This window comes from Brassica napus, chromosome A2, assembly GCF_020379485.1.
Source record: "Brassica napus cultivar Da-Ae chromosome A2, Da-Ae, whole genome shotgun sequence".
NCBI lineage: Eukaryota > Viridiplantae > Streptophyta > Magnoliopsida > Brassicales > Brassicaceae > Brassica > Brassica napus.
In genome coordinates this window covers 10,776,720-10,802,378 of record NC_063435.1, presented here as the reverse complement: position 1 = coordinate 10,802,378, position 25,659 = coordinate 10,776,720, and the positions used below count along the sequence as shown (strand labels likewise).

Here is a 25,659-nt window from a genome sequence, read left to right as displayed (position 1 = left end):
GAGAGAAATATGTATAGACATGGCGAAACTCATCACACTGCTGCAACCATATTTTGTTTCAGTGACAAGCTGGCTCGAAAATAGGATTTTTTCTCACAAACATAATTGAATAATAGTATGATAACTTGGTTTGTCTCTCAACAAACTTAGCTTTCTTATAAGAAAAAAAAAATTGCTATCTATTTTTTAGTATCTAAATTTATGTCAGAACATTAAAAATATTATCACACATGTTGTAATTTTCTTTTTGAATCAAATAAATTTACATTCTTTTTATAGAAAAATACAGTTTAACACACACAAGGTGACCATGTCAGTGGAAATGGTAAGACTTACAATGATTCACATTCCATATTAATTTATTTTAGTTTTTAACTTATGGTTTTTAAATTTTTAGTAGATTTTAATTTTCTGAAAAGCTTGAATGTTGATTTCAAATTTCATTTTTTATTTATAATTAAATAAATTATTAATGTAACATATTTTAAGAAAAAAAATATTATTACCAATAATAATATGAATTTTTTTATTAAAAATTATTTAAAATAAAAAACGAAATATAATTAAACAAAAACTAATAGCTAAGTTTGCCTCTCAACAAACTGAGCTTTCTTATAAGAAAAAAAAATTGTTAGCTATTTTTAGTATCTAAATTTATATCAGAACATTACAAATATTATCACACATGTTGTAATTTTCTTTTTGAATCAAATAAATTTACATTCTTTTTATACAAAAATACAGTTTAACACACACTAGGTGACCATGTCAGTGGAAATGGTAAGACTTACAATGATTAACATTCCATATTAATTTATTTTTAGTTTTGAATTTTTGGTTTTTAAAATTTTAGTAGATTTTAATTTTCTGAAAAGCTTGAATGGTGATTTCAAATTTCATTTTTGTATTTATAATTAAATAAATTATTAATGTAACATATTTTATGAAAAAAATATATTATTATTACCAATGATAATATGTAAATTTTTATTAAAAAATATTTAAAATAATAAACGAAATAAAATTAAATAATCACTAATATCTACGTACATTTCAAAAATTAATTTAATTTTATATCGACAAAAAATACATAATTAATATTTAATTTTTTTTAAAAACCAAATGAAATTTAATTATAACTAACAATTTTTAAATTTATATAAAGTTTACAGTAAAAAATATTAATTAAAACATAATATAGTTAACTTATCTAAACATTGAGAGATTAAGCTCAATACCCCTATTAGAAGCCTAAATTAGCTAAGTACTCATGATGGGAAATAAACAATTCGAAGCATACACTTTGTTACAAGTACACTGACACAACAATTTTTTTTACTTTGGCAGTTTTTTTATAGGCACAATTTGTAACAGGGAGTTCATTTTTCATCTGGCATCTTTTTTTTTCAACCACTATTCTTTTTCTTTTCATTTTTTTAGAGCAATCACTACTCATTTTTGAACATTTTTCCATCTAAATTTCAAAAACAATTCTCACTTAATAATAATTTAATCACCACATTCATTCTAAATTCAAGTCAGTTATTTGAAGAATCACATCTTCCACATAAAATGTAGATCTCTTGTAGTACGCTTATAAAAAGTGAAAACCTAATAAACACTATTTTCTAGGTTTATGATGAATTTCATCGATGAATTTGACCATCAAACATGTTACACATTCTGTTAGCTAGTTAATAAATTTTGTAAGATGTTACACATTTTGTTAACATTGAATACTATTTGTTTACATGTTACAAATTTTGTTATCGAGTTATATTTTGTTATCACACATTAAAAAATCAATAACTTAATAATAGATTATATAGTTCAGTATTATGTACCAATCTAACACACTATTTAACGGTTAACAGAAATTAACTAGTTAATTTTAAAATTAACAATCAAATAAAAGAAATTAGCATGTTATAAAAACAAGTTAGCATGTAAACAATAACAATATCATATACACACACACGCATCTACATATATGGTTTAACGTGGTAACATAAATCTTATATGTTTAATAGTAGAACACAAACAACAATGAGGACCACAACAAAATTATTTAGAGCCAAATATGAATTGAAAAGTATAAAATATTGGAGCAGAAAATTACGTTTTTGGTGCCGAGAAATCAGAATAAAAAAATATTTTATCACTTCTGAAAACGATATTATCGGATCTTTACGAAGATTTAAAACCATAAATGGAGTAGATGGTAAAAATTCAAAGTGAATTGGATGTAGATTGCTAGAACTTGACATAATAGCTAGATATTGAAATAGAAAAAAAGCAAAAAAAAAAATGGATAAATTCGTAAGTGAGGGGAAATGAAAGGAAAAAAAGAGAGAAGATAAAAAAATTTAAACATAAAAGATGAAAGAAGCCTAGGAGAGAAGTAAGAGAAAATAACTCCACTTTTCTGACAGAACGTGACACATAACAAAAAATATATGTAAAGAGAGAAAAGAGTATAGGGACAAAATCGACATTAGAAAAAGATGAAGATAATGAGAAATATGTTATTAATATAGGTGGGGTTTATGGACACATACGCATATAATCTCAACAATATTTATTACCTAACTTTTAGAGAATATTATTCTTTGTTAGATTTTTATGCTTGTGTTTTTTTTCATAATTGTTGATCTTATATAGTAGATGACTTTTTAAAAATTACTAATGTTTGCAAAATAGAAAAGTAGAAAAAAAAGGAAATTATTTTTTTAGGCCAAAAAATGGTAACTATGTCTCAGTAGGCTAATTTATATTTTGTATCATTTTTAACTTTAATACTCTTTAGTATTTCGAAAACAAATCAAATAAATAGTTTTACAAACTAAAAAAATTGAAAAATTAGTAACTACTAATGAAATACCCATATGAAATTAGTGAAATTTTTTTCCAGTTCTAAAAATGTTTAAATCATAATTTCAAATTATGCTTTACATAAAGTAGAATTGGCATTTTACGAAGTAGAAAATGAAATTCAGATTTTCCATTGAATCTACTATGTTTCGAATACGTGATTTACATAAATAATAGTACTCTAAAAATATTTAGAATACACATTCCGCGCTTAATCTATCGCTCTAAAATCTGTAGAAATCAGAATCTATAGATTACTGTAAATTTATAACCTATAGAAATCAAAATCTACACATAAATCTAAGAACTTGTAGAAAACAAGTTCTACAGATTTATTGTAAATCTAAAACCTGTAGAAATCAAAATCTACAGATTAATATAATTCTAAAAACCTGTAGAAACGAGTTCTACATATTTACTGTATTGTACGGATAACAATAATCAGTTCCAAAAATATGGAAAGAAAATATTTGGAAATATTCAGTTTCCATATATAAAAAATTCAATTTTTCAGAAAAAATAAAAAAAAAATCGTGGGACATAAAGTGTAGGTTTAGGTTTTTTTTTTATTTGAGGATTTTTAATGTTTAATTTTATCTTTATTACTTTAATTATTTATTATATATTAATATTTACAATTGTTTTGGTAATTGTTATTTCGAATTTATAATTGAATTTAAGGGCATTATTGTCATTTTGAAAATTAATTGCCTAATATGACATAAAATATATGAATTTAGTCTATTTTTTTTTGCCTAAAAAAAACAATTTTCCCAAAAAAAAAAATTGTCTTAAGTGAAAAACCACCAAAATAGGGATTTAGCATTTAAGTATAAAAATGATAAACCCTGAAAATTTTAGTTTTCCTAAAATTTATGGAATCTACTTTGCTAAAATTATGACTGAAATAAAATTAGTTTTTGCAAAATTAAAAACCAAAGACCACTTGAAAAAACTACAAACAACAAAATGTAGAGTCCAAGGTAGAAGAAATAAGTTGACAAGAAAAAAGTAGAAGAAAGAAAAATCTGTTCGCTATTCACCGTGCTTTTGTGTGCGGCGAAGCATGACTTGTCTGCTTCGGACAAGTAAAAGTAAAACTCAGAAAAATCTTACAATTTTCCATCTAAATATTCAAACAACGTGTCATGTTTAGATATGATGCGACCGTCCATTCCAATCACAGCCGTCCAATTTAAAAAATATCTAAAGCCATGTCTGGATAATATCTGCCATGTTACCATGTTCCGGAACGTTCTTGTGACGAGATATTTTTGGACACCCGTAAACGTCTAGAAATTCTTTTTGTATGATTCTTGCACCACATAACCGCCATTGAAGCCACCTTCCTTCTTTATATACACTACAAAAGTTTATCATATCTCTTGTGCTCTGTAATGTCGTGAAGATTATATAACGTATAATATATAAGTTATAATCAATGGAAGGTGGCATTAAGGCAACATCACCGTCGTATTACGATTTTCTTGGTGTTGCCGTCAACTCCTCGGCGGAGCAGATACGACGAGCGTATTACAAACTTGCCATGGTGGGTCATCGTTGATTCTTGTTTTCTGACTTTCTATAGAGAGTAATGTGTTTTTTTTTTTTTCACTGAAGGCATAGAGTAATGTGTTTTGACACATTTTCTTGTTTACTTGTTTTTTTATGTTGAAGAAATGGCATCCTGATCGGTGGACGAAAGATCCACTTAGGGCTGGAGAAGCAAAACGAAGATTTCAGCAGATTCAAGAAGCTTATTCGGGTACGGTTCTGTTCAGACCATGTGTTCGATGTTTCTCTGTTGTTGCTGTTGTATATGGGGCTGACGTTGTTTTTCGGAAACATTTTGTTGTGTGTAGTGTTGTCTGATCAACGGAAAAGAAGCTTGTATGATGTGGGGCTCTACGATACTGAAGAAGATGAGGTATAAATACATATCTCATTTGCGGTTTAAATGGTTACATGGGGTATAGAGTAATAGCTAGCCTGATTTGTTTCTGTTTCTGATGAAGGGATACTTTGATTTCGCTGAAGAGATGGTTTCACTTATGGCTCAGACGAGAAGAGAGGTAAAGCTCTTTTTCTTGTAACCTAACTTCACTTCTGTGTATTTTGTCTTTGTTTGCGCACAAGTTAACGGTGGCTGTAATGGTTACGTGCAGGAAAAGCAATACAGCTTGGAGGAGTTGCAGACAATGGTCAATGATATGGTCTATGAGTTCCAGGACCAATCAATGTGTATGAACTTTGACCTGGACCAAGATTGGGCTTCGCAGATGTCTCTGCCGGTTTCAAGCTTCGAGTTCTGTCCTCAGAGCAGTTACTGTAACTAAATCAGTATACACATAATCCGCATCGTACGGACTAATGTTGCACGGCTAAAGGATAGTCTGGTCTCAACATCTGACAGTTCCGTGAGGGCCTAGGTGTTTGACTTGTGAAGGCGAGGACATGAATTGCTCTACGTTTTGTTGTTGTGGGTTTTCTGTGTTGTGAATAACCTCCAATTTAAAAACAAATCGTTGTAATTGCATTAATGCTTTGTACTGTTAGAACTTGACTCCATAGACCAATAACAAATGCATTGGAAAATCGTTAACAAAAGCGAAAGTATACAAAATAACAAAGTGGCATATGCAACCCAAGCATTCGACCTGCACTCTTTGTTAATTTCAGTTAAATGGTCTTGAATCCTTATGTAGACCACTCAGTCAGTCGGTGCGTATCTTCTTTTCCAGATTTGGAATATAGTCAACTTTTGTGCGTATTTTTTTATTTTTTACCAAAAGAAATTCAATTTCATCTTGGTCTTTGCATGCACAAAAGTTTCCCAAAAAGAAAAAAAATGTAGTTTTAAATCCGAACGTTGTAAAAGTAAAATGTTTATGGCTTTTTGTTTGTTCCATTAATTGCATAATTTGGACATTTCCAACCCATTCTATTTCCTACACCAAACTTTATTATAAAGTAAAATCTTTTTCAATCTACTCTATATTTCATTCTAAAATAGTGTAACTCTATTTTTGGAGTCTCTATTTCTTATTCTATTATAGAGTGAAAAAATTTTATTTGTACTTTAATCCTTTTAGTTTTAATCATTTTATTTTGTAACTATTTATGTAATTTAATTATGCAAACATCACATAATTCTATTCAATACAATATACAAACGTTTGAAACTTATTATTATTAGCTAAAGAAAAGAAGCATTAATTTTTTTTTAAAAATCTAAAAAATTAGCTAAAGAAAAAAAAATACTAAATAGAAACAAGCAACATAATATAAAATTAAATTATAAATTATTGTGATTTAATATTCAGGTAAATTTCCTTTAGATCCACCAAAATTGTTAAAGTATTGTCCAAATGAGGTAAATGAAAGAGTAGCTTCTTGTTCATTGTTCATGTTGTTGACCACATTTTTTTTTGTAAAATTCGTGTTAGTTCCTCTTGAAAATATGCACGAACTTCTGGATCTTACATTGAATTCTAGTCACAAAATAAATATTTGTTTTCTTCTTTCAGCTCATTCAAAGCATAATTCTTCTTTTGAATCTCCAAGTAATATTTTCGTTGTTCTCTCGTCTTCTTTAGTTTCTCCAAACTGTTTTGTATTTCCATCTTTTAAGGTATTGAACCGATGTTGTTTGATCACCAAGTTTTCATTTCATTTTGGATTTTTATCCCACTTGGGCGTGGAGAGTGAGATCCGCTGATATTCCCCTCGCCATCACTTAAATTTAAAGAAAATGGAAGCAAACCTGGAGATGTTTGCGTGGGAGAATCAAAGAAAGGATTTTCTAACTCTGAACATGTATTTTCAGGGATTGATATTGATATGCTTTTAGCATGGGCAACACCATCTTTAAAATTTTCAAAGTCTTTAATAATACTCCAAACATGGGAAAAAATGTGTCACTTCTTCTTGGACCTCCAATCTTTTCAGAGTTGTTAATAATCTCGTTAAATCACCAGCCATGCACCAACTGCTTCTTTTATGTGCACCAAGGTGCATCAAACGTGCTCCAATGTATGTTTAAATTTAATATCATGGTTACCATATATACACGAAAGGTAAAATTGCTTATCACACATCTTAATATTAACATCCAAAAGGTTCTTGTCATAGAACAAAAAATTAACTTGTACACTGTTTTTCCAAAAAAAGGCTAACCCTGCCCAGGTATTTACATGATTTACAATGAAAACATGATCATAACCAAGCCAAACCTTAAGATCTACCATAGTAATTCCTTATTCATAGTGTCCATAAAAAAATCTCAGAGAAGCACATACTACGCAATTCCATGAGACGCTGAACTGTCAGGTCATGAGGCCGCCCCACTCCCCTGGCAGTTCCAGCTCAGAAGACTCATCTAGGCGTTGGACAGTCATTGATGATTTAAGCTTAACAGACTTGGATACATCATTGATGATTTAAGCTTAACAGACTTGGATACATCCACCAAAATAGCTTTTGCTTTCTTTTTGAGAGTCGTTTTTTCCTTGGAATCTTGAGAAACCGATTTGCAAGTCAGTGCTTTTGAGCTTGAGCATTCCTTTAGAATTTTCCTAATATCTCTTCCTAACATTTCCTTTCAACTAAGGGTAAACTGAACTGAGAAACAGTCGATGTTGAAGTGATCGGACTAGACAGTAATGGCGTTGACATTGCCATACTTTGATCTTGAGCCTGAATAGTTATAGAGCGTCCAGCTTATGGCCGCGGACATAAGCTTTGGACCTTTCACTTCTTGATTCAGAGACTGAGATGAGGAATCCGTGTCATAGCCAAACACAATTCCTTTACCCTTATCTACCTCAGTTGTAATGGTAGGAGGACTGATCAGTTGCAACATTGTTTTCTCGGTGATGGGGTCCAATTCCGCCTCCTTTACTGAAGTAATAATTTGTTACTCTTTAATTCTCCTATCTTCACCATAACAGCTAGCAAGTAGTTACACAGCTCCTGCAACACTTCTGGAGCAATCTGAGGTCTACCAGATAAAGGATGCATATCAACTTGGTCTTTATTTAAAATCTTAAACAAAGGACCAGTTTTACAGAGAATTAGATGACCCTTGGATCTATTTGCGATAGAGCTATTCCTAGACCGAACATCTTCATTTGGTTGAACTCTAGAGATTAAATGACATTTCTCTTATGCATGCGTCAACCTTTGACAAAGGTAGTATCTTTTCTGAGTCTTCTCATAGAAGAAATATACAGTAATATACAGTGCGTTGAATTCCCCCACGAAGGTTGAGAACTTTAAATTTCCTCAGAGGCTTTGGAACATCAAATATTATTTTCATACGAACAAAATCATGCTTTTGAGATTTCTCTAGATCAAATGCAACACATCCACATGACCAGTAAGCTCTCCTATTTCCGTAATAGCAATCTCAGTGTAGTGATTTAACGGAAGTTTTGTTTATCTGAACACATATCTGAACTTGCTGAAGATAATCTGGTATGGGCTTTTCAATCCACCTTTCAAACGCGAGACCCTATTTGTTGTTGTTTTCCATGCCCTTGTTTAAAACTTCTTCCAGATCATATATATGCATGCTTGAAGATAAATTGGAATCTTTCTTTGGTGAGAGCCACACCTCTAATTCGATTATATTTCTGTCATTTCTTTGGCATATCAATAATCAAGCACGACCGATGAGGCTGTTTGCATTCTTTTCACAAGATAAGGCTCTATTGCATCTGAAAGCCATTTAACTTGCACTTTCGTCAATCATAACATGATATTTTAACTCGATACGAGTATATATGGATTTCTAATTTATAATACTTAAAATATATTATGACTCGAATCTAGTTCAAATAGGGTGGCTGGAGTATGGTATATTGCAATCATATTGTATTTGGTTTGAGATAAACGTAACACAAACGGTTATTTAGTATCAAAATGATTTATTTAACAAATAATAGATATTTAAAATAGACCAAAATCATATTGAAATAACAACTTAAGAGAAAAGCAAATAAGAAAGAATGAAAAAAACAACAATTATTTGGAATGAGACTTCAGTTGAATTAGGTAAATATATTCAACGGAATTGAGTTATTCTTGGGTTCACCCTAGACTTCAGATGAATTAGGTGAATATATTCAACGGAATTAAGTTATTCTTGAGTTCACCCCCTAGTAAAAATATCTAAGTTCACCTCCTACATACTAACCACTTAAAATTTGGCACATCTAGTATTTTGTTTATGAAAAAAAAATATTTTAATTGCCAAAAAAAATTTGACATTATAAAGCTTGGTAAACTCTAAACCTTATAACTCAAATTCTAAACACTAAACCCTATAGCTCAAACTCTAAACATTAAACCATAAACTCTAAATCCTAAACGCTGTCAGCTAAACCGTAAATCTTAAATCTTATAAACCCTAAACTCTAAATCCTAGTGTTTAAGGTTAAGGTTAACCTTAGGGTTTAACCTTAGGATTTATGGTTTTCGTGTTTGAGCTATAATGTTTAGGGTTTAGTGTTAATCTTAGGATTTAGGATTCAGTGTTTGGAACATGAGCTATAAATTTTAGGGTTTAAAATTTTGCTATGTAAAATTTTTATCTTGCATTTAATAATATTTTCTAGATTTTTTGTTTTAAAGAAAATATGACACGTGACAGTTTGTAATCGGTTATTATCTAGCTAGAGTGAGAAACTAGAGGTTCGCCCAGCAAAGAATAACTCAACCGAATTCAAATAAAATGTTGTATTATATATTTAAGTCAAGGAACAAATAGCCAGCCATATTTGAAACTTGTGGAAGTCAAATAATAATGACGTCAATACACTATGTACTCTACATTCGCCGGGTAGACAAGATATAACATCTATTTTCAAGTCACTAATCCAAACGGACACGAAAAATAAAGTTACGGACTTACGAATCCATAAAATGGAAAGTAAAGTTAGAAAAACATAAGAACCCTATAAAACGAGGATTAAACTAGTTCTTTTTTTTCCTCATTGATGTGATAAATAATTAAAGAACTATGCACAAAATCCTCCTAATTAATCATCAAATCTTTACTCTTCACTCTAAATATATAGACGTTTCAATATTTGACTTTTGACCGAACCAGTCAACACAGAGAAGAGGAAGAGGAAATTGTCCTCCGTGACTGGCTTCTCGGAGCTGTTCCCTCCTTGACGGCATTATCTGTTGCATCAGTCGCACGTTCACAACGAGGACACATGGTTAAAATCGAGGCCGGCACTGCCTTTAGAGCTCGTAGTTCTTCAACTTCTTTTTGTAGAAGTCGATTTTGCTCCTTCAATGACCCAAAGCATCTCTTTAGATACTCACATTCCATCTCCGTATGCTTGAGCTTACTCCTATATATCAAATTTTGTGTAACCATGATATTGGTTGACTGAGCTATGCGTACTATTCAAATGCATGCGTTGACAAACAAAAAAGGAAAAATGCATGCATGCGCCATTTGTAGTTTTTAGGTTTTATCTTACACCAACCATATGCTTGAGCTTACTTTTATATATATGTAAAGTTTTTTCTTTTACTGAATTTTGCATATTATATATATATATATATGTGTAAAAGTTGTTTTATGATGTTAGGAGTTTTCAAGGCTCCTAAGACAAATGTTGTAGTATAGAAGATTGTCGAACCAGTTCTGAGGGATATCAAAGCACTGAGAATGCAAGTACTCACTTAATCTAAGTGCAACCAATGATTTAGAAGGGTTTTAAACTATGACTAAAACTAGAAAGCAATAACAGAATGATACTTTCTTGACTAAAGGAAAAGAGAACTCATGGGTATAGGGATTAGACCTCGGGTGATCAAGTATCGAACTAAGGATGGCAGAGGATCAATCAAACTATCAACCTTAAGCCTAGACACAATTCTAAGCAAGCTCTATGTCTAGATGAATGCTCATTTGCTAACATATCTCAAACATCAAATGTCTTTGGTTGAATAATATGAAAGCAATCATTACTAACAAGTCTATTAGCTATCTTAGTACCTTTAACAACAAATGTCTTTGGCAAAGTATACTAAAAGCCTAGGAGAGTTGTCTCGGGCATTTCATCGAACACCTTTCGGGTGAGAAATGCCTAAGGATCAACAACTGAATGGCCAACTCAGAAGATGCATTATGATTACTCTACTAGCAAGGAAATATGAATGATCTACACTAAAACATCCTAGCTCTAACCTAATCACCCTTAATCTCCCTAACCCATGAATTCAAAAGGTGATTACTCACTAATCTCCATGATTCCTCTTAAACCCATATTGGATTTCAGATTAACCATGTAGAGAAATAGATAAGAAATCAACAAGAACACAAGAACATAACAATCAAAATCCAAGAGATTCTTGTGTATTTCTCAATAGATCAAAAGATAAAAGATAATCTGCCACTGGTGGCTACAAAAGATGTTTAAAACATAGGTTTTTCCAAGTGCAAAACGTCCAAAATAAATTGCAAAAAGGTCCTTAAGAAATCATGATTTTCGGCAGCAAAATAACGCGGAGCGACTTGCAGGTGTCGCTCCGGGAAGTCGCTCCAGGGCCGATTTTTGGTGTCTCCGGGCGAGAGGTCGCGAGCGACTTTGGTGTGTCGCTCCAACGGGTCGCTCTGGATCGGGAGCGACCTTGGTAGGTCGCTCTGAGAGGTCGCTCCAGGCTTCGCTTCGTGTCGTCTCTCCATAAAGACGCGAGCGACCTCGGGGTGTCGCTTTGGGAGGTCGCTCCGAGAGGGGTGTGAGATGCGAGCGACTGCACGGGGTCGCTCTAGCTAGGTCGCTCTGAGAGGTGCTTTGGAGCGACCTCATGACGTCGCTGCGGAACCTCGCTCCCATGCTCTGCTCGTCCAATGATCACCTGTTTCACGTCCTTTAAGCTCCAAATGCATCCAAATGTCCCCAAGAACTCCATGTGGCACTCCAACACCTAATGAGGACAATGAATGCAAAATGCAACCTAGACATGGCTAAATCCTAATCTATATGATGAAAATGCTAATGGATGAATGGATAAAACAATGCAAATATGCAAGATATCAACTCCCCCAAACTTGTTCTTTTACTTGTCCACAAGTGAACTTTCTAGAACTCATAGGGAGAGAGGTTGAAGGAGGGAGCACATAGCCAAAAGAAACACAACTAGCACACTCTCTTATTACACTCTAGCTTCTCTAGGCCTATCTTAACTCTTTTTGTTCTTACACTCATCATCAAGCATCCACACATTCAAATCAACCAACTCTCACATTCATTAAGCACAAAACATCAGGTGAATTCTTGCAAATGGTCAGTTGGTCCAAGTCATTTGGTTGGGTAAGGGAAGGCTTTTATTCAAGTGATTCAAGAGGTTCAAAACATATGATCTTTAAGGTGGTTTACTCTCAAAACAAGTAGCCTTGACATTGCACATAATATATCTAAGAAAGGGACCAACTCATGCATACAATGCTCAATCTCCATTGTTCTACCCTTTTCCCAAACATACAAATCACACAATCATTTCCCAATGTCAAACCCTACTCACATCTCTCACCAAAAGATCCTAAGAACTTTAACTCCTTCTCTTTGAAATCTACAAGGGATTTTTCACAACCTCAAAACATTTCTTAGCTCCTAACAACTTTGCTAGCCCCCCTTTTTCTTTTCTTTTTCTTTTTTTTTTTTCTTTTCTCTTTTTTTTTTATTTCTTTTTTTTTTTATATATATTTTTTTTTTTTTTTAGGTTGGGGGCCAAGACTTTTCAAAACTAGAGCTAGAGGTTCTCTACTTATCCCAGAAAATCGATTCACTTAAGCACAAAGAGTCTATCCTTTTTATTTTTCATTTCTCCCAAATCATGATCACAACACTCACCCTCCCACCTATAGCTAGACAAAAGAGTGTCCAATCTAGCAAAAATGAAGATCAAGCATTGTCGTTCCCGATACTCTCAACATTATGCGCATGTAAGACTTTCCGAAGAAGGCCTCACTCATCAAACAATGAAAGCTTAAAAGGAAGGAAAGGTTTTGGGAGTGGTCTACCACTAGAGTTTGTCAAAAAGATTGGCATAAAAGATGTGACAACTCCAGTGTGTATAGCCATGACTCAGTACACAAGGGACCCTAAGCAAGAAGCATTAAGTTCATTCATTTCTAATAAGGTTGTAGTTGGCTTCAAAGACTGAGTTTCAGCAATCAACAAGTTTCAGGAAGAGTTTTCAAGGCTCGAAACATACAAGTCTTTTTGAGAGGTGCAAAAGCTACTCAGGTGCAACGTAGTGTTCTTTACAAGGCATTCAAAATCATTGCTCCCAATGCAAGTGAATGCAACCTATATGCTCTAGACTCTCCTAAAAATGCAAATGATGCAAACTAAATGATTGATTTTTTTTTTTTATCTATGCAAATAGGTATGCCATGCATGACTTAATGAAACAACATCAAAGCAAACATGATCAAATACTTGGTACCTCCCCCAAACTTGAGTGACACAGTCTCTGTGTCGTCAAGTAGAGAGAGAGATACCGAAAAGAAGACTAATATGCAAAAATGAAATGGTATATACAAGGGAGTGTGGTGGGTTACCTTCTATGGGGAATGAGTAGAGGGAGATGCTCCCTCCTCGTCGTCCTCAGGTGGTAACTCTTCAAGGTGCTCATCAGCAGGGGTGTCCATCTCTTCAATGTAGAAGGCTTGCCCGAACACAGTTGGTTTCCTCATTTTCCTCTTGATGTCAAAGTGGAGGATGTTCTCTTTACCCAAATGGAGATCAATCGTGCCTTCCTTCACATTAACAATAGCTCCTGCTGTAGCTAAGAATGGCCTTCCTAGAATCAATGGATCCTGAGCCTCCTCACCCATCTCAAGCACCACAAAATCTGTAGGTATCTCATACCTTCCAATCTTCACAGGGAGGTCCTCTAAGATGCCCACAGGGTACTTCACTGAACGATCAGCTAACACCAGAGAGAGTCTACACTTCTTGTACTGAGTGAATCCAAGCTTCTTTGCAACAGACAAAGGCATCAAGCTGACACTAGCTCCCAAATCGCAGAGACTTTTCTCAAATACCATAGGTCCAAGAGCACAAGGTAGTGTGAAGCTTCCTGGATCCTCTAATTTCTCTGGAACATCAAGCCTCTGGATGATGGCATTGCACTCATGGGTAAGATTCATCATGCTTTCCATCTCCTTCTTCTTTGCAGCTACAACATCTTTCAGGAAATTGTTGTATTGAGGAATCAACATGAAAGCATCGATGATGGGCATTGCAACCTGAGCTTCACTCATTTGCTTCTCAAACAGAGCTTTGTATTTCTCTAGCAGCTGCTTCTTGAATCTACCAGGGAATGGAAGTTTGGGTTCATAGGGAGGAGGAACAAAAGAACTTTCACTTGCTGGAGTAACAACTTCACCATCCTTTACTGTCTTCTTCTCCTCTCCAACCTTTCCTTTACCTTTGGCTTCCACTATCTTCTCCAAGATCTCGTCATTGATCTTCTCATCAACAATCACCACTTCATCATCTATGTTGATGGCAACCCCCTCACCTAATTTCTCAGCATCCTTGGTGAGGGTTCTAGGAGGTAACTGCTTACCGCTCCTAAGGGTGATAGCTTTGGCCTCCTTGGGATTTTGGTCAGACTTTCCAGGTAGAGATCCTTGCTGGCGATTCTGGTGAGTGTTCATGGAAGCAAATTGATTCTCTAAATTCCTGACTGTAGAAGCAAGGTGTGAGAATTTGTTGTTGAGCTCATTGTAGCTCCCATCAATCTTGGAATGAAGGTTCTTCAACTCATAACCAACTTGCTTCTCACTTCTAGTCTGAGACTCCAAGATTTGCTTCAGTAAGGTATCAGTGCTGCTCTCTTGAGGAGCAGAGGAACCAGACGAGGGGTTTTGCTGAGGCTGATAGCTGCCTTGCTGGTTGTTTCTTGCGGATAGCCACTCTGCTGGTTGTTGGAATAGGACTTCTGTTGGTAGTTGTTGTACTGAAAGTTGGGTTCTTTCTTGTACCAGCTACCATTGTTGTTGATGAAACACAGCTCTTCCTGACCTTCCAAACCCTCAACTTCATGGACAATAGCTGGTGTCTCTTTGCTTGGGTTGCCGACAAAGTGCAGCTGCTCTTGGGTAGCTTTATCAGCAAGGAGGATGTCTATCTTATCCTGTAGAGCTTTCAACTCCTTCCTCGTTTGCTTATCCTCAGTTCTACTGCTTCTGTCGTGGTCTCCACTGTAGACTGCATCACTCTTTACCATGTTGTCAACCAGTTCTTCTGCATCCTCCTCAGTTCTCCCCAAGAAGAACCCATTGCTAGCTGTATCCAGTCTGGCTCTGTACTTAGGAAGAGCACCACGGTAGAATGTGCTTAGCAAGCTCTCCTTAGAAAAGCCATGGTGTGGGCATTGAGCTTGGTAGCCCTTGAATCTCTCCCAGGCTTCACTGAAGCCTTCCAAGTTCTTCTGTTGAAAGCTGGAAATCTCGTTTCTCAGCTTAGCAGTTCTTGAAGTAGAGAAGAACTTCTCCAAGAATGCTTTCTTGCAGTCATCCCAAGTAGTGATGGAGTCACTGGGTAGAGACTTCTCCCACTGACGTGCCTTATCCCCCAAAGAGAAAGGGAATAGCTTGAGCTTTAAGGCATCTTCGGACACACCATTGGTTTTTGACAACCCACAGTAGCTGTCGAACCTGTCCAAGTGATCAAATGGATCCTCTAGAGCCAAGCCATGATACTTGTTGTTCTCGATCACGTTGAGGAGTCCTGATTTGATCTCAAAGTTGTTGGCTGCCACAGCGGGTGCTCGGATTCCCAATCTATGACCATGAATGTTGGGGCGGTCGTAAGTGCCAATGGGTCGAGCTGCTCGCTGTTGGTTTTGAGGTATGTCTCCCATATCAGTACTCAATCTCTGCAAGTGAGCCTGTTGCTCTTCTTCTCTTCTATTTCTAGCACACTCTCTCTCTAAAGCTCTGATGTCTGCAGCTATTGGAACTAGGTTTGATGGACCCCTGCTCCTCAAGTTCATACACCTGTAGATTAAAGGGAGGTGAAGAAAGAGAATCAGTAACAAAAGAAAATAAAAATGACTTAGTCTCAAGCAAGTGACTAAATCTCAATGTTCAAATCTACTCAGAATTTGGCAACGGCGCCAATTTGATGTTAGGAGTTTTCAAGGCTCCTAAGACAAATGTTGTAGTATAGAAGATTGTCGAACCAGTTCTGAGGGATATCAAAGCACTGAGAATGCAAGTACTCACTTAATCTAAGTGCAACCAATGATTTAGAAGGGTTTTAAACTATGACTAAAACTAGAAAGCAATAACAGAATGATACTTTCTTGACTAAAGGAAAAGAGAACTCATGGGTATAGGGATTAGACCTTGGGTGATCAAGTATCGAACTAAGGATGGCAGATGATCAATCAAACTATCAACCTTAAGCCTAGACACAATTCTAAGCAAGCTCTATGTCTAGATGAATGCTCATTTGCTAACATATCTCAAACATCAAATGTCTTTGGTTGAATAATATGAAAGCAATCATTACTAACAAGTCTATTAGCTATCTTAGTACCTTTAACAACAAATGTCTTTGGCAAAGTATACTAAAAGCCTAGGAGAGTTGTCTCGGGCATTTCATCGAACACCTTTCGGGTGAGAAATGCCTAAGGATCAACAACTGAGTGGCCAACTCAGAAGATGCATTATGATTACTCTACTAGCAAGGAAATATGAATGATCTACACTAAAACATCCTAGCTCTAACCTAATCACCCTTAATCTCCCTAACCCATGAATTCAAAAGGTGATTACTCACTAATCTCCATGATTCCTCTTAAACCCATATTGGATTTCAGATTAACCATGTAGAGAAATAGATAAGAAATCAACAAGAACACAAGAACATAACAATCAAAATCCAAGAGATTCTTGTGTATTTCTCAATAGATCAAAAGATAAAAGATAATCTGCCACTGGTGGCTACAAAAGATGTTTAAAACATAGGTTTTTCCAAGTGCAAAACGTCCAAAATAAATTGCAAAAAGGTCCTTAAGAAATCATGATTTTCGGCAGCAAAATAACGCGGAGCGACTTGCAGGTGTCGCTCCGGGAAGTCGCTCCAGGGCCGATTTTTGGTGTCTCCGGGCGAGAGGTCGCGAGCGACTTTGGTGTGTCGCTCCAACGGGTCGCTCTGGATCGGGAGCGACCTTGGTAGGTCGCTCTGAGAGGTCGCTCCAGGCTTCGCTTCGTGTCGTCTCTCCATAAAGACGCGAGCGACCTCGGGGTGTCGCTTTGGGAGGTCGCTCCGAGAGGGGTGTGAGATGCGAGCGACTGCACGGGGTCGCTCTAGCTAGGTCGCTCTGAGAGGTGCTTTGGAGCGACCTCATGACGTCGCTGCGGAACCTCGCTCCCATGCTCTGCTCGTCCAATGATCACCTGTTTCACGTCCTTTAAGCTCCAAATGCATCCAAATGTCCCCAAGAACTCCATGTGGCACTCCAACACCTAATGAGGACAATGAATGCAAAATGCAACCTAGACATGGCTAAATCCTAATCTATATGATGAAAATGCTAATGGATGAATGGATAAAACAATGCAAATATGCAAGATATCATTTTAACAGTTTCTAAAAACCGAAAAATAACGGTAGAACACGACATTTTATGAGCTTCATGAAGAAACAGCCACGCAACATGTATCTCGATACTGTGCAAGCATGCATGCACCGATGCAAATGTACGTATATACACATTCATGTGATGTACTATGTACATATGAATATATATATACACACATATGTATAGAGAAAGCATTGTTAAATTAAAAGTGTATGTGTGCAGTGGTTTAAGTTTATGTTTCATTAAAGCAATATGCCTATTATATAGAACAAACATCATTATTGTGGACTGGCCAAAGATGGCTAAAAGAAACATACACATTATTATCTGTCTCTAACTTTGTCCCTCATGTTCCCTAACGCTTTCTTTTCTTGTTGATGCATTAATTAGATTCTATAATATTTTTGATTTTAATCACGGGACATTTATATATAAGAATAAGAATACATGCTTTTTCATGTGTCGCATAGAATGCGTGATAACTGTATGTGGGAATCAAGGAGAAACACTTGGATAAAAGTGGCTCACTTCCACTTTACTCCATTTTTCAAAACTACTTATTGTATATAAGGTTAATTATGTTCAGAATCTAAGTTACGATTACACATGATCTTATATTAAATATTCTGTCAACGCACTCTCATAAATTAATATATTCTCAACCACCATAAAACATAATTCCAAAAAAGTCTACACATATAACATGCTTTGCCGTATATGTATATACAAATGTAATTTCGATAAGATATAAATCGTATTTTCCTCAATTTATATGTATTATAAACGATGCAATATACGAAAGCGGTAGATTGAAGGACGTACCGAGCTCTTCGATTTTGAAACCACACCTCAACTTGCCTTTGACTAAGCTTCAAAAAAGTGGCCAATTCTAGTTTTTGTTTCTGTGGTTTCATTATTATTCAACCAAAACATAATCAGCCGACATGATGATCAGAAAATCAACTCTCTTTTTTTCTTCTTTTTCTAACGTAAGCAAAACATATGTACCATAAAATAGAATAATACATATACTTACAGAGGTTAAGGTATGATTTTGTATGAAACTCTCTTCAAGAAGATGTGATTGCTCTTTAGTTAGACGGAGCTTTTTGCGCCGCCAGCCGAAGGAGTTGCTATCTTCTTCGTTGGCATGCGGTGCTGCAGCGATCATGATCCACTCACGATCTTCCGTCTTTGGAGTTTGATTTATGTCCAAATCTCTCACCATGTGCTCACCTAAGAAAATATATTATATATCAAAAAATTTCAGAGACAGCTATTACAACTCTATATAATATATATAGATGATTTTGATATCAATCTTTGGACCTTACCAGATGAAGGGTGTGAAGATAATTGAGAGAAGCTTGGAAGCGATATTGATAATTCTAACGAGCTTGAGTTAGGTGAGAGGGCCATAGAGGATGGAGCAATAGAATTTGGTGAAGAGAAGATAGTTTTTTTTTTGGAAGAGGAAAGGTAAAGTTGAAGTTTTATATGATAATAGAAATGTAGCTAGGTGTGTGTCTCTGTGTAGATATACACTATATACTCATGTGAAAGAACAAAAGAAAAAAAGGTCAGACAAAGGAGAAAGATTTTGCAATAAGCGTGGAATATGGAATAAGGGATTGAGCGTGATATAATGATCAAATCTCAAGAAAATAGTCTTAAGACAAAAGATAAAAAAGAAAGTTTCAAGTAGGTCAAATGAAGGAATATAAACTAAGGGAGAAAATAAATGGCAGTATAAGTTGAGAGAATAATAAAAAGGAAAGGAATAGAATGAAACGAAGAGGTTTTTTTGAACCCGGGTTCGAAGGCCCCTTACTTACCTAACTAAAAGAATTTTTCAGTTCAAAAGAAAACGAAGAGGTGTTGTTAGAAAAAACAAAAAACGAAACGAAGAGGTGTGTGTTTACGTGTGATTGGTGGATTTAGAGAGGATAATGTGGTTTGACTAGGGTTGTTTACGTTAGACCATGATTATCGCATAAGTGATCCTTAGGTTTTTTTTTTTTTTTTCTTAAAAAAAAAAATTTAAAAATAAGCCAATCGCGGGCCGTCACGTGTCGGTGGGACCCGCAAATAGTGCCAAAACCCCTCAATTACCGATCCTTATTTGGTGATTTCTCGACGTGGTTTTTAAAATTTTTGTGGGACCCACGCATCAGTGGAGCTCACATTTTGTCAAAAAACTCTCTAAGAACTTTGGGATGTTGATGCTCATAATTTTTTTTTTACGTTGTCCGTTTTTGGAGTCTCAAGACTCGATCTTGTGCTTTCCTCCCTTGAGGATCCGGTTTGTCTTTGCAGATGGTTTGTTTGTAGTTCTTGGCTTTTATGGTAGTTTTGGTCTTTTCTTTTGTTTACGCCGTAATCGGTGAATCTGTGGTTCTGATCTGTGGTGGTTTATGTTCTTTCTAAAGTTCTGGTTTGTGGGTTCAGCACGTGCTTTTCCGAGGTTTTCAAAATGGGCGCTTGTCCGTCCTCACTATAGAGTTCAATTTTAGCTCCTTGGTTCTTAAGTGTTTCAAGAACATTCTTCTTTGATTTTAAATATGTTTACTCTATGATAATATCTTTGGCATTATATTTAATTATCTTTCTTATTATCTCTAGGATGTTCGATTTAATGATACTGCCGGCTTTAGTCTTTCTTGTCGACTTTGTGTTCTAACAATGATTTTAAACGTTTTAATAAATTTAAAGATGATAAAAAAAAGATCCAGGATTTTCTTTCCATAGCTTCAAGTTTTAATCATGTACCATCCAAAATATATACAAAAAACTATATTTCAAATAATTTGAATAATTCGACACTATAAAAGTGTAACATGGTTGATTTTTAACTGATATTTATATATAAGGTGCCTCTGCAAGTATTAATACAAGAAATATTACTATTGGATCTGCTTGTTAGTTGAACAATTACAATATCTTAATCACTAAGATGAGGCTGATAGGCCAATAATATCATTAAGTTACTTGCATGTATAAAAGATAGTCAATTTTTTTTTGTGAGTATATACACTAGCACATATTCCATCCGTTTCTTTATAGTTATCGTTTTAGACTTGTGCACACACAGGAGCAAAAGCAGTATATGGATAGTAGGGTCAACTGATCCCACTATTTTTTTAATTTTTTTTGGTTTTGTTAAAGAAAAATTATTTTGACCCTATTTAAAAATAAATTTTGATCTCATAAGTACAAAATGTTTCTGGTTTTGCCATTGTGCACACATATTAAGAAAATATTTAGTTATGTATATTTACTAAATAAAAACATTATTACTAATATATCTAACTACGTTTTAACCAAAAGTAAAATTTTACACCGAATTATAAAATGACACTTATTATAAAACAAAAATTTTACTCTACAACGATAACTAAACTGAAACAAAAATACTGTAAGTATAATCATACGCATGTTTCAGGTTTATACATAAAAATGTTTAACTAGAGACTTTATTTAATATTTAATGATATGTACTTTCGCATTATTGGGAGACAATTAACGCGTTATAATTGGCATGCATGCCACAAGATTTCCTAATGTCTATACTTATTGGCTCTTCCAAAACATCAATGCCTTTCGGCTTTTGCAACCAAAGTGGAGTTGTTAGGGGTCCCACTACCTGCTTTTGCTTTCTTTAGCCGACATTGATCCGGTTTATTATTTCACTTCGGTTTACTATTTTATCCGGTTCTGCTGAATAATTTCTTTCTTCCCGGTCCAGCGAATTGGTTCGTTGAAGAATCCAAGACAGGAACGTAAAAGTACAGGTTCTCTTAAAAGATTACAAGCGACTTGTTGGTTCCATACTAAAAGACAAAATGGCCACAATGGTAACTAGTTAAGTCGGCTTATTAATGAGCTCAGTGAAGCCCATCGGTTTCTCTGAACCAAGAATATGGCAGTAGCTCCACAACTACTGAACCAAGAATATGGCAGTAGAGCCTGTGGGTTCAACATATAATATGTAGTGTTCATGCTATGAATTTCATTTTAAAATATGTTATGTCGTTTTATGCTATAAGTGTCATTTTAGAATTAATGTGATTTTAGAATTAATGTGACTTGTAAAAGAAAAATAATAAACAATTATTTTGTAAATCTATATATATAAAAGAGTGTTTGGTTCACTCCTGGGGTGTCCACATAGGCGGACACATCACTAATTCGTGCGATGTCGTGCTGACACCTGTCCCCGAATAAAAACGCGTCGTTTCATTTAAGTTTGTTATGGCGTGAGCTTTTGATCGTAATGTATCCGTCTATGCTATTGGGCCTAATTCAGAGTGTGCTGTCGGCCCAACCAGGCAATACTGCTCGCAAATCCTAATCCGCCGTATACGTGAAAACATGTTTGTTCTTCGTTTCTGTTTGTTCGGCGGCGACGGCGACGGCGACGATCGAGTTTCCTTGCTGTCTCGAAACGGATTGCGGTATGGATTCTGTGTTTAATCCCATTAAAAACATTGACGATTGAGCTTCCTCATGGTTTATGAAACGGATTGCGTCGGTAAGGCGGTGAGCTTTTTGGTATAAATATGTCAGCATTTCTCTTCTGAAAATCGTGTTCTCTTCATTCATCTTCTATTCATAAGGCGTGGGAAGGTTTCACGACGGCCTCAAACGCTGATCTGATCGCAGAGCAGCAGATTTGGGCTGCGGTTGATCCTTATGCCAAGAACGAATGTTGTTTTGTCTTCTGTTATTGTTGTTTCAGAATGAATGTTGTATGCCGCCAGAAATTATAAACCATTTGATTCTTGATTTTCTCAATACATGCTAGATTGAAGCCTGTGTGTCTGTATATTTTTGTTCTAACTTTCCTAAAGAGTTTCTGATTCAGAAAATGAAGACTTTAAAGAGTACAAGGAGCATGCTGATAATTTCATGAAGAGTACCAACCTTCTCCAAGACGAGATTTAAACACCTTCTAGCTTCTTTATAAGGTTTGGTCTCAAGTAATGTTTATTATGTGTTTGATGCAATTCCTCACAGAGCTTGAATAAGCCAAAATTGAATCTTTAGCTGAAGCTTTATGTTAGTTGCAAATCGATTTAAATGCTTAAAGAAGTTTCTAACTATTAATAATAAAACAAAACTATAAAGTTTGGTTCTGTGTGTGATTATCTATTTTCTAAATTAACAAAACCAATCAGTGTTTTATATATAGTTCTGGTTTGAATCTGATTGTATAGTTCTGTTGTTGTTTTTTCTTTTCTTTTTTTCATGTGAAAATAACATTCATGGAAGCATCTATCTCCTCTCGGTGGGCATCCATGACCAAATCTGCAGATGCTACTCAAACGCTGAACTTAGATTGAACTCACGCTGAAATCATTCCACAGTCGTACATATACGTGCATGTCGCAGATATACAGACTCTCCAATGAGACTAGAGCTTAACATTTCTATACCAGGATCTATGCAGAGCATATAACCCAAGTAGATATAAGAGAGATTGAAAGATAGAAAATTACTTAACTAGCTGAAACTTGATTCTTGGCTGAAGTTTTTTGGTTAATTGTGGCTAAATGCTTAGATGAACTTTCTAATTATTATCATTTTTTTTCTGAAACTTATGGGTTCTAAATCACGGTTACATTTCAGGCTTGGAAGATTGGGTACATATAAGTCCGAGAAGCTAAGAACTATTGACCTACTTAACATGTGATCTACTTTTATGCAACACAACAAGTTGAACATCAGAGTGGTTTGGAACAACTTTTGCATTATGTGGTTTTTTTTTATCAGCGTATTATGTGGTTTTATGTTTTAATATTTTTGGTTCAAGATGAAGTTTCAGTAAACTACTAATAAATTAATACTCTGTAGAATTCATTTGGTTGATTTCCTTCGCTTCTAAAGTCAAGACGCAAGTATAATACCTTAAGACAATAATGTATGATTATAGCATATAATTTTGATTATACTAACTCTGAATTTTTAAGTTGTTCACCAGCCACTGAAGAGAAAGCAGATTTTAGGTGGCTATAAATTTCACCAATTGTCTTACAATAACCTTCGCCTGCCAAAGCAAGAAAATCGGAGCAGAGGATAACATTTTTTTTTTGGGTTCATTATAGAATTGTGCAAAACAACTGCTTCTTTGGTTAAAGAAAAACAAAAAGACTTATACAAATCTTGATGGAGAAGCAATAAGTTGTCTTGCATGGTTATTACAATTTATCAATAAATCAGAGGCATTAGGATTGATATGCAACCGCATAGAGATTATAATGCCGGATTTTTAACAAAAAAAAACAAATATTATTGAGATATACTGAACCAATATAAATATTAAAGATAACTTCTCCCTTTTTCTAAAAAAAATGTAACTTATTTTTTAATATTTTCATTTTCACACATTTTATAATCCAAATTTGTTGATAAAACATATTCGTTTTAATTATGTGCATTAAATGCTTAATTTAGTTTTTAACAGAATCTATATATTCTTAAAAAATATGCATAATTATAAGAAAAGTTGACAACATAATTTTTTCAAGAAAAAAACGAGACATCATATTTTAGCTAAATTTTCATAAAATAATTTCATAATTTAATAATACTTTTGGATAGTTTAAATTTATTATAAATTAAAATAAAACACCTAGGAATTGTGGAGGAATGATTGGAGCATGTTGTGTGGCATCTAGGTGTCTTCTTGATAGCATCTCCATTATGTTTCTCATCTCTCACCTCATGATCTTCTTGGCCACTTCTTGGAGTTGATCTATCACGCTGAGAAGATGGAGATGGTTCCAAGGAAGATGGGTTAGGGTTGTGAGCAACAAAATGTATTGCTTTCTAATGAGGAAAAACAATGAATAAAAACAATGATATAGAGTTTTTTGAGAGCTTTCATTTGTTTTTGTATGTCTATGCATTGTGTGATATAGAACTTCTATGTGTATGTGTCTTTAGATTTTATGACTGTAAACTCTTTTCTGATCTGATATAATTAAATGGAATCCCTTCAATCCATACAAATATGTCTTAACCCATATTATTTTTTGAGGTTTTTTCTTTTCAATACTATTATTTGTTGTAATGTACCAAACTATCGATGCATTGGATCTTTAATACAATTATAGAATATTATAATTTTTTTAAAAGACAAAAATCATTATCATACAAAAATTATTATCATACACATCTATTGCAAATGCAAACCTAAAACACAAACCACAAAATCATACAAAATAATAATGTAGATCACAAATAAAGTATATCCCGCCCGTAGGGCGGGCCGACCCTAGTTACATATAAATTTGAATAACATATGTCAAAGTACATAAAATTAACATATAAATTGGTTTGATTTGAATATTTGGATAGTCTTTCAAGTATTTGTAGTGTTTTGAATATATTTTAGCTATTTTTGACATTTAATTTTGATTATTTGTGTATATTTTCAAGTATTTAGGAAAACTTAAAAGTATTTTATATATTTTGGATGTATTTAAATCTATTCCAGGTACATTCGGGTACCCAAAATACTTTAAACCGGGTCGGGTTCGGTTTTAGTTTCTTTAAATATCAAAATTTTGAATCCGTTCGGATATTTAGTTAATTTTGGTTCGGGTTCGATATTACTTTTTCGGATCGGGTTCGGTTCGGTTTTCCGGATCCAGGTTTTCTGTCCAGTTCTACATATAATTATAGTTCTACTATTGTTATATTTTAGTTTAGAAAAACTCAAAATAAAATTTTAAAATTTTGCTTTCGTTTTTGTGCTTTTTTGGTTTGTGGTCATGCTTAGAAAATTATATATGCTTAGAATTATATATGATCTAATTAGAAAATTAATTTTTAATGTTTTATAAAATTAAAATACATTTTTAGCATAACATAATTTTAATGTAACATCATCCGCCCGTAGGGCGGGCCAACCCCTAGTAAGATATATTAGTGCATTAGATTGAAAATGGTTAAATTAAAAAAAGAAACGATAAGAGAATTCTTGAAAAATGAGAGAGTATAAACAAATGTATTTTATAATACCTTTATCAATTAAATTATTTACATATAAAATATATATTTTAATTATCATCCAACACTTGTGTTAAAAAAAAATAACAAAGTTGAGAATAACCAATTTATTAAGATATAATGAATTAAAATATAAAAGCCAAAAAT

General features: G+C 34.2%; 2 protein-coding genes, 1 long non-coding RNA gene and 1 other non-coding gene across 5 annotated transcripts; 3 read left to right on the top strand and 1 right to left on the bottom strand.

Moving 5' to 3' along the window:
• Positions 1 to 3,872: 3,872 nt before the first annotated feature.
• LOC106394994 (chaperone protein DnaJ) lies at positions 3,873 to 5,494 on the top strand. The gene is made up of 5 exons (XM_048757053.1): positions 3,873 to 4,420; positions 4,549 to 4,636; positions 4,734 to 4,798; positions 4,887 to 4,943; positions 5,037 to 5,494. Exons 1-5 carry the CDS (start codon positions 4,313 to 4,315, stop codon positions 5,205 to 5,207), a joined length of 489 nt encoding a protein of 162 aa, XP_048613010.1. The 5' UTR covers positions 3,873 to 4,312; the 3' UTR covers positions 5,208 to 5,494.
• Positions 5,495 to 9,647: 4,153 nt separating this feature from the next.
• Positions 9,648 to 19,306, bottom strand: LOC106421112 (homeobox-leucine zipper protein ATHB-X-like). Its single transcript, XM_013861958.3, has 4 exons — positions 18,834 to 19,306; positions 18,536 to 18,735; positions 18,322 to 18,401; positions 9,648 to 10,235 (listed from the first exon to the last, which is right to left on the bottom strand). The coding sequence occupies exons 1-4, from the start codon at positions 18,916 to 18,918 to the stop codon at positions 9,983 to 9,985; spliced, it is 618 nt and encodes a 205-aa protein (XP_013717412.1). The 5' UTR covers positions 18,919 to 19,306; the 3' UTR covers positions 9,648 to 9,982.
• On the top strand, positions 15,266 to 15,372 carry LOC125589688. Its single transcript, XR_007325860.1, has one exon. It is a non-coding gene; the product is annotated as a small nucleolar RNA R71 (small nucleolar RNA).
• Positions 19,307 to 21,519: 2,213 nt separating the features above from the next.
• Positions 21,520 to 23,456, top strand: LOC111199700. 2 transcript variants are annotated; one of them, XR_002653525.2, is made up of 2 exons: positions 21,520 to 22,466; positions 23,128 to 23,456. It is a non-coding gene; the product is annotated as an uncharacterized LOC111199700 (long non-coding RNA). The 2 variants fall into 2 exon arrangements; XR_002653524.2 differs by having other exon boundaries at positions 22,771 to 23,456.
• Positions 23,457 to 25,659: the final 2,203 nt, after the last annotated feature.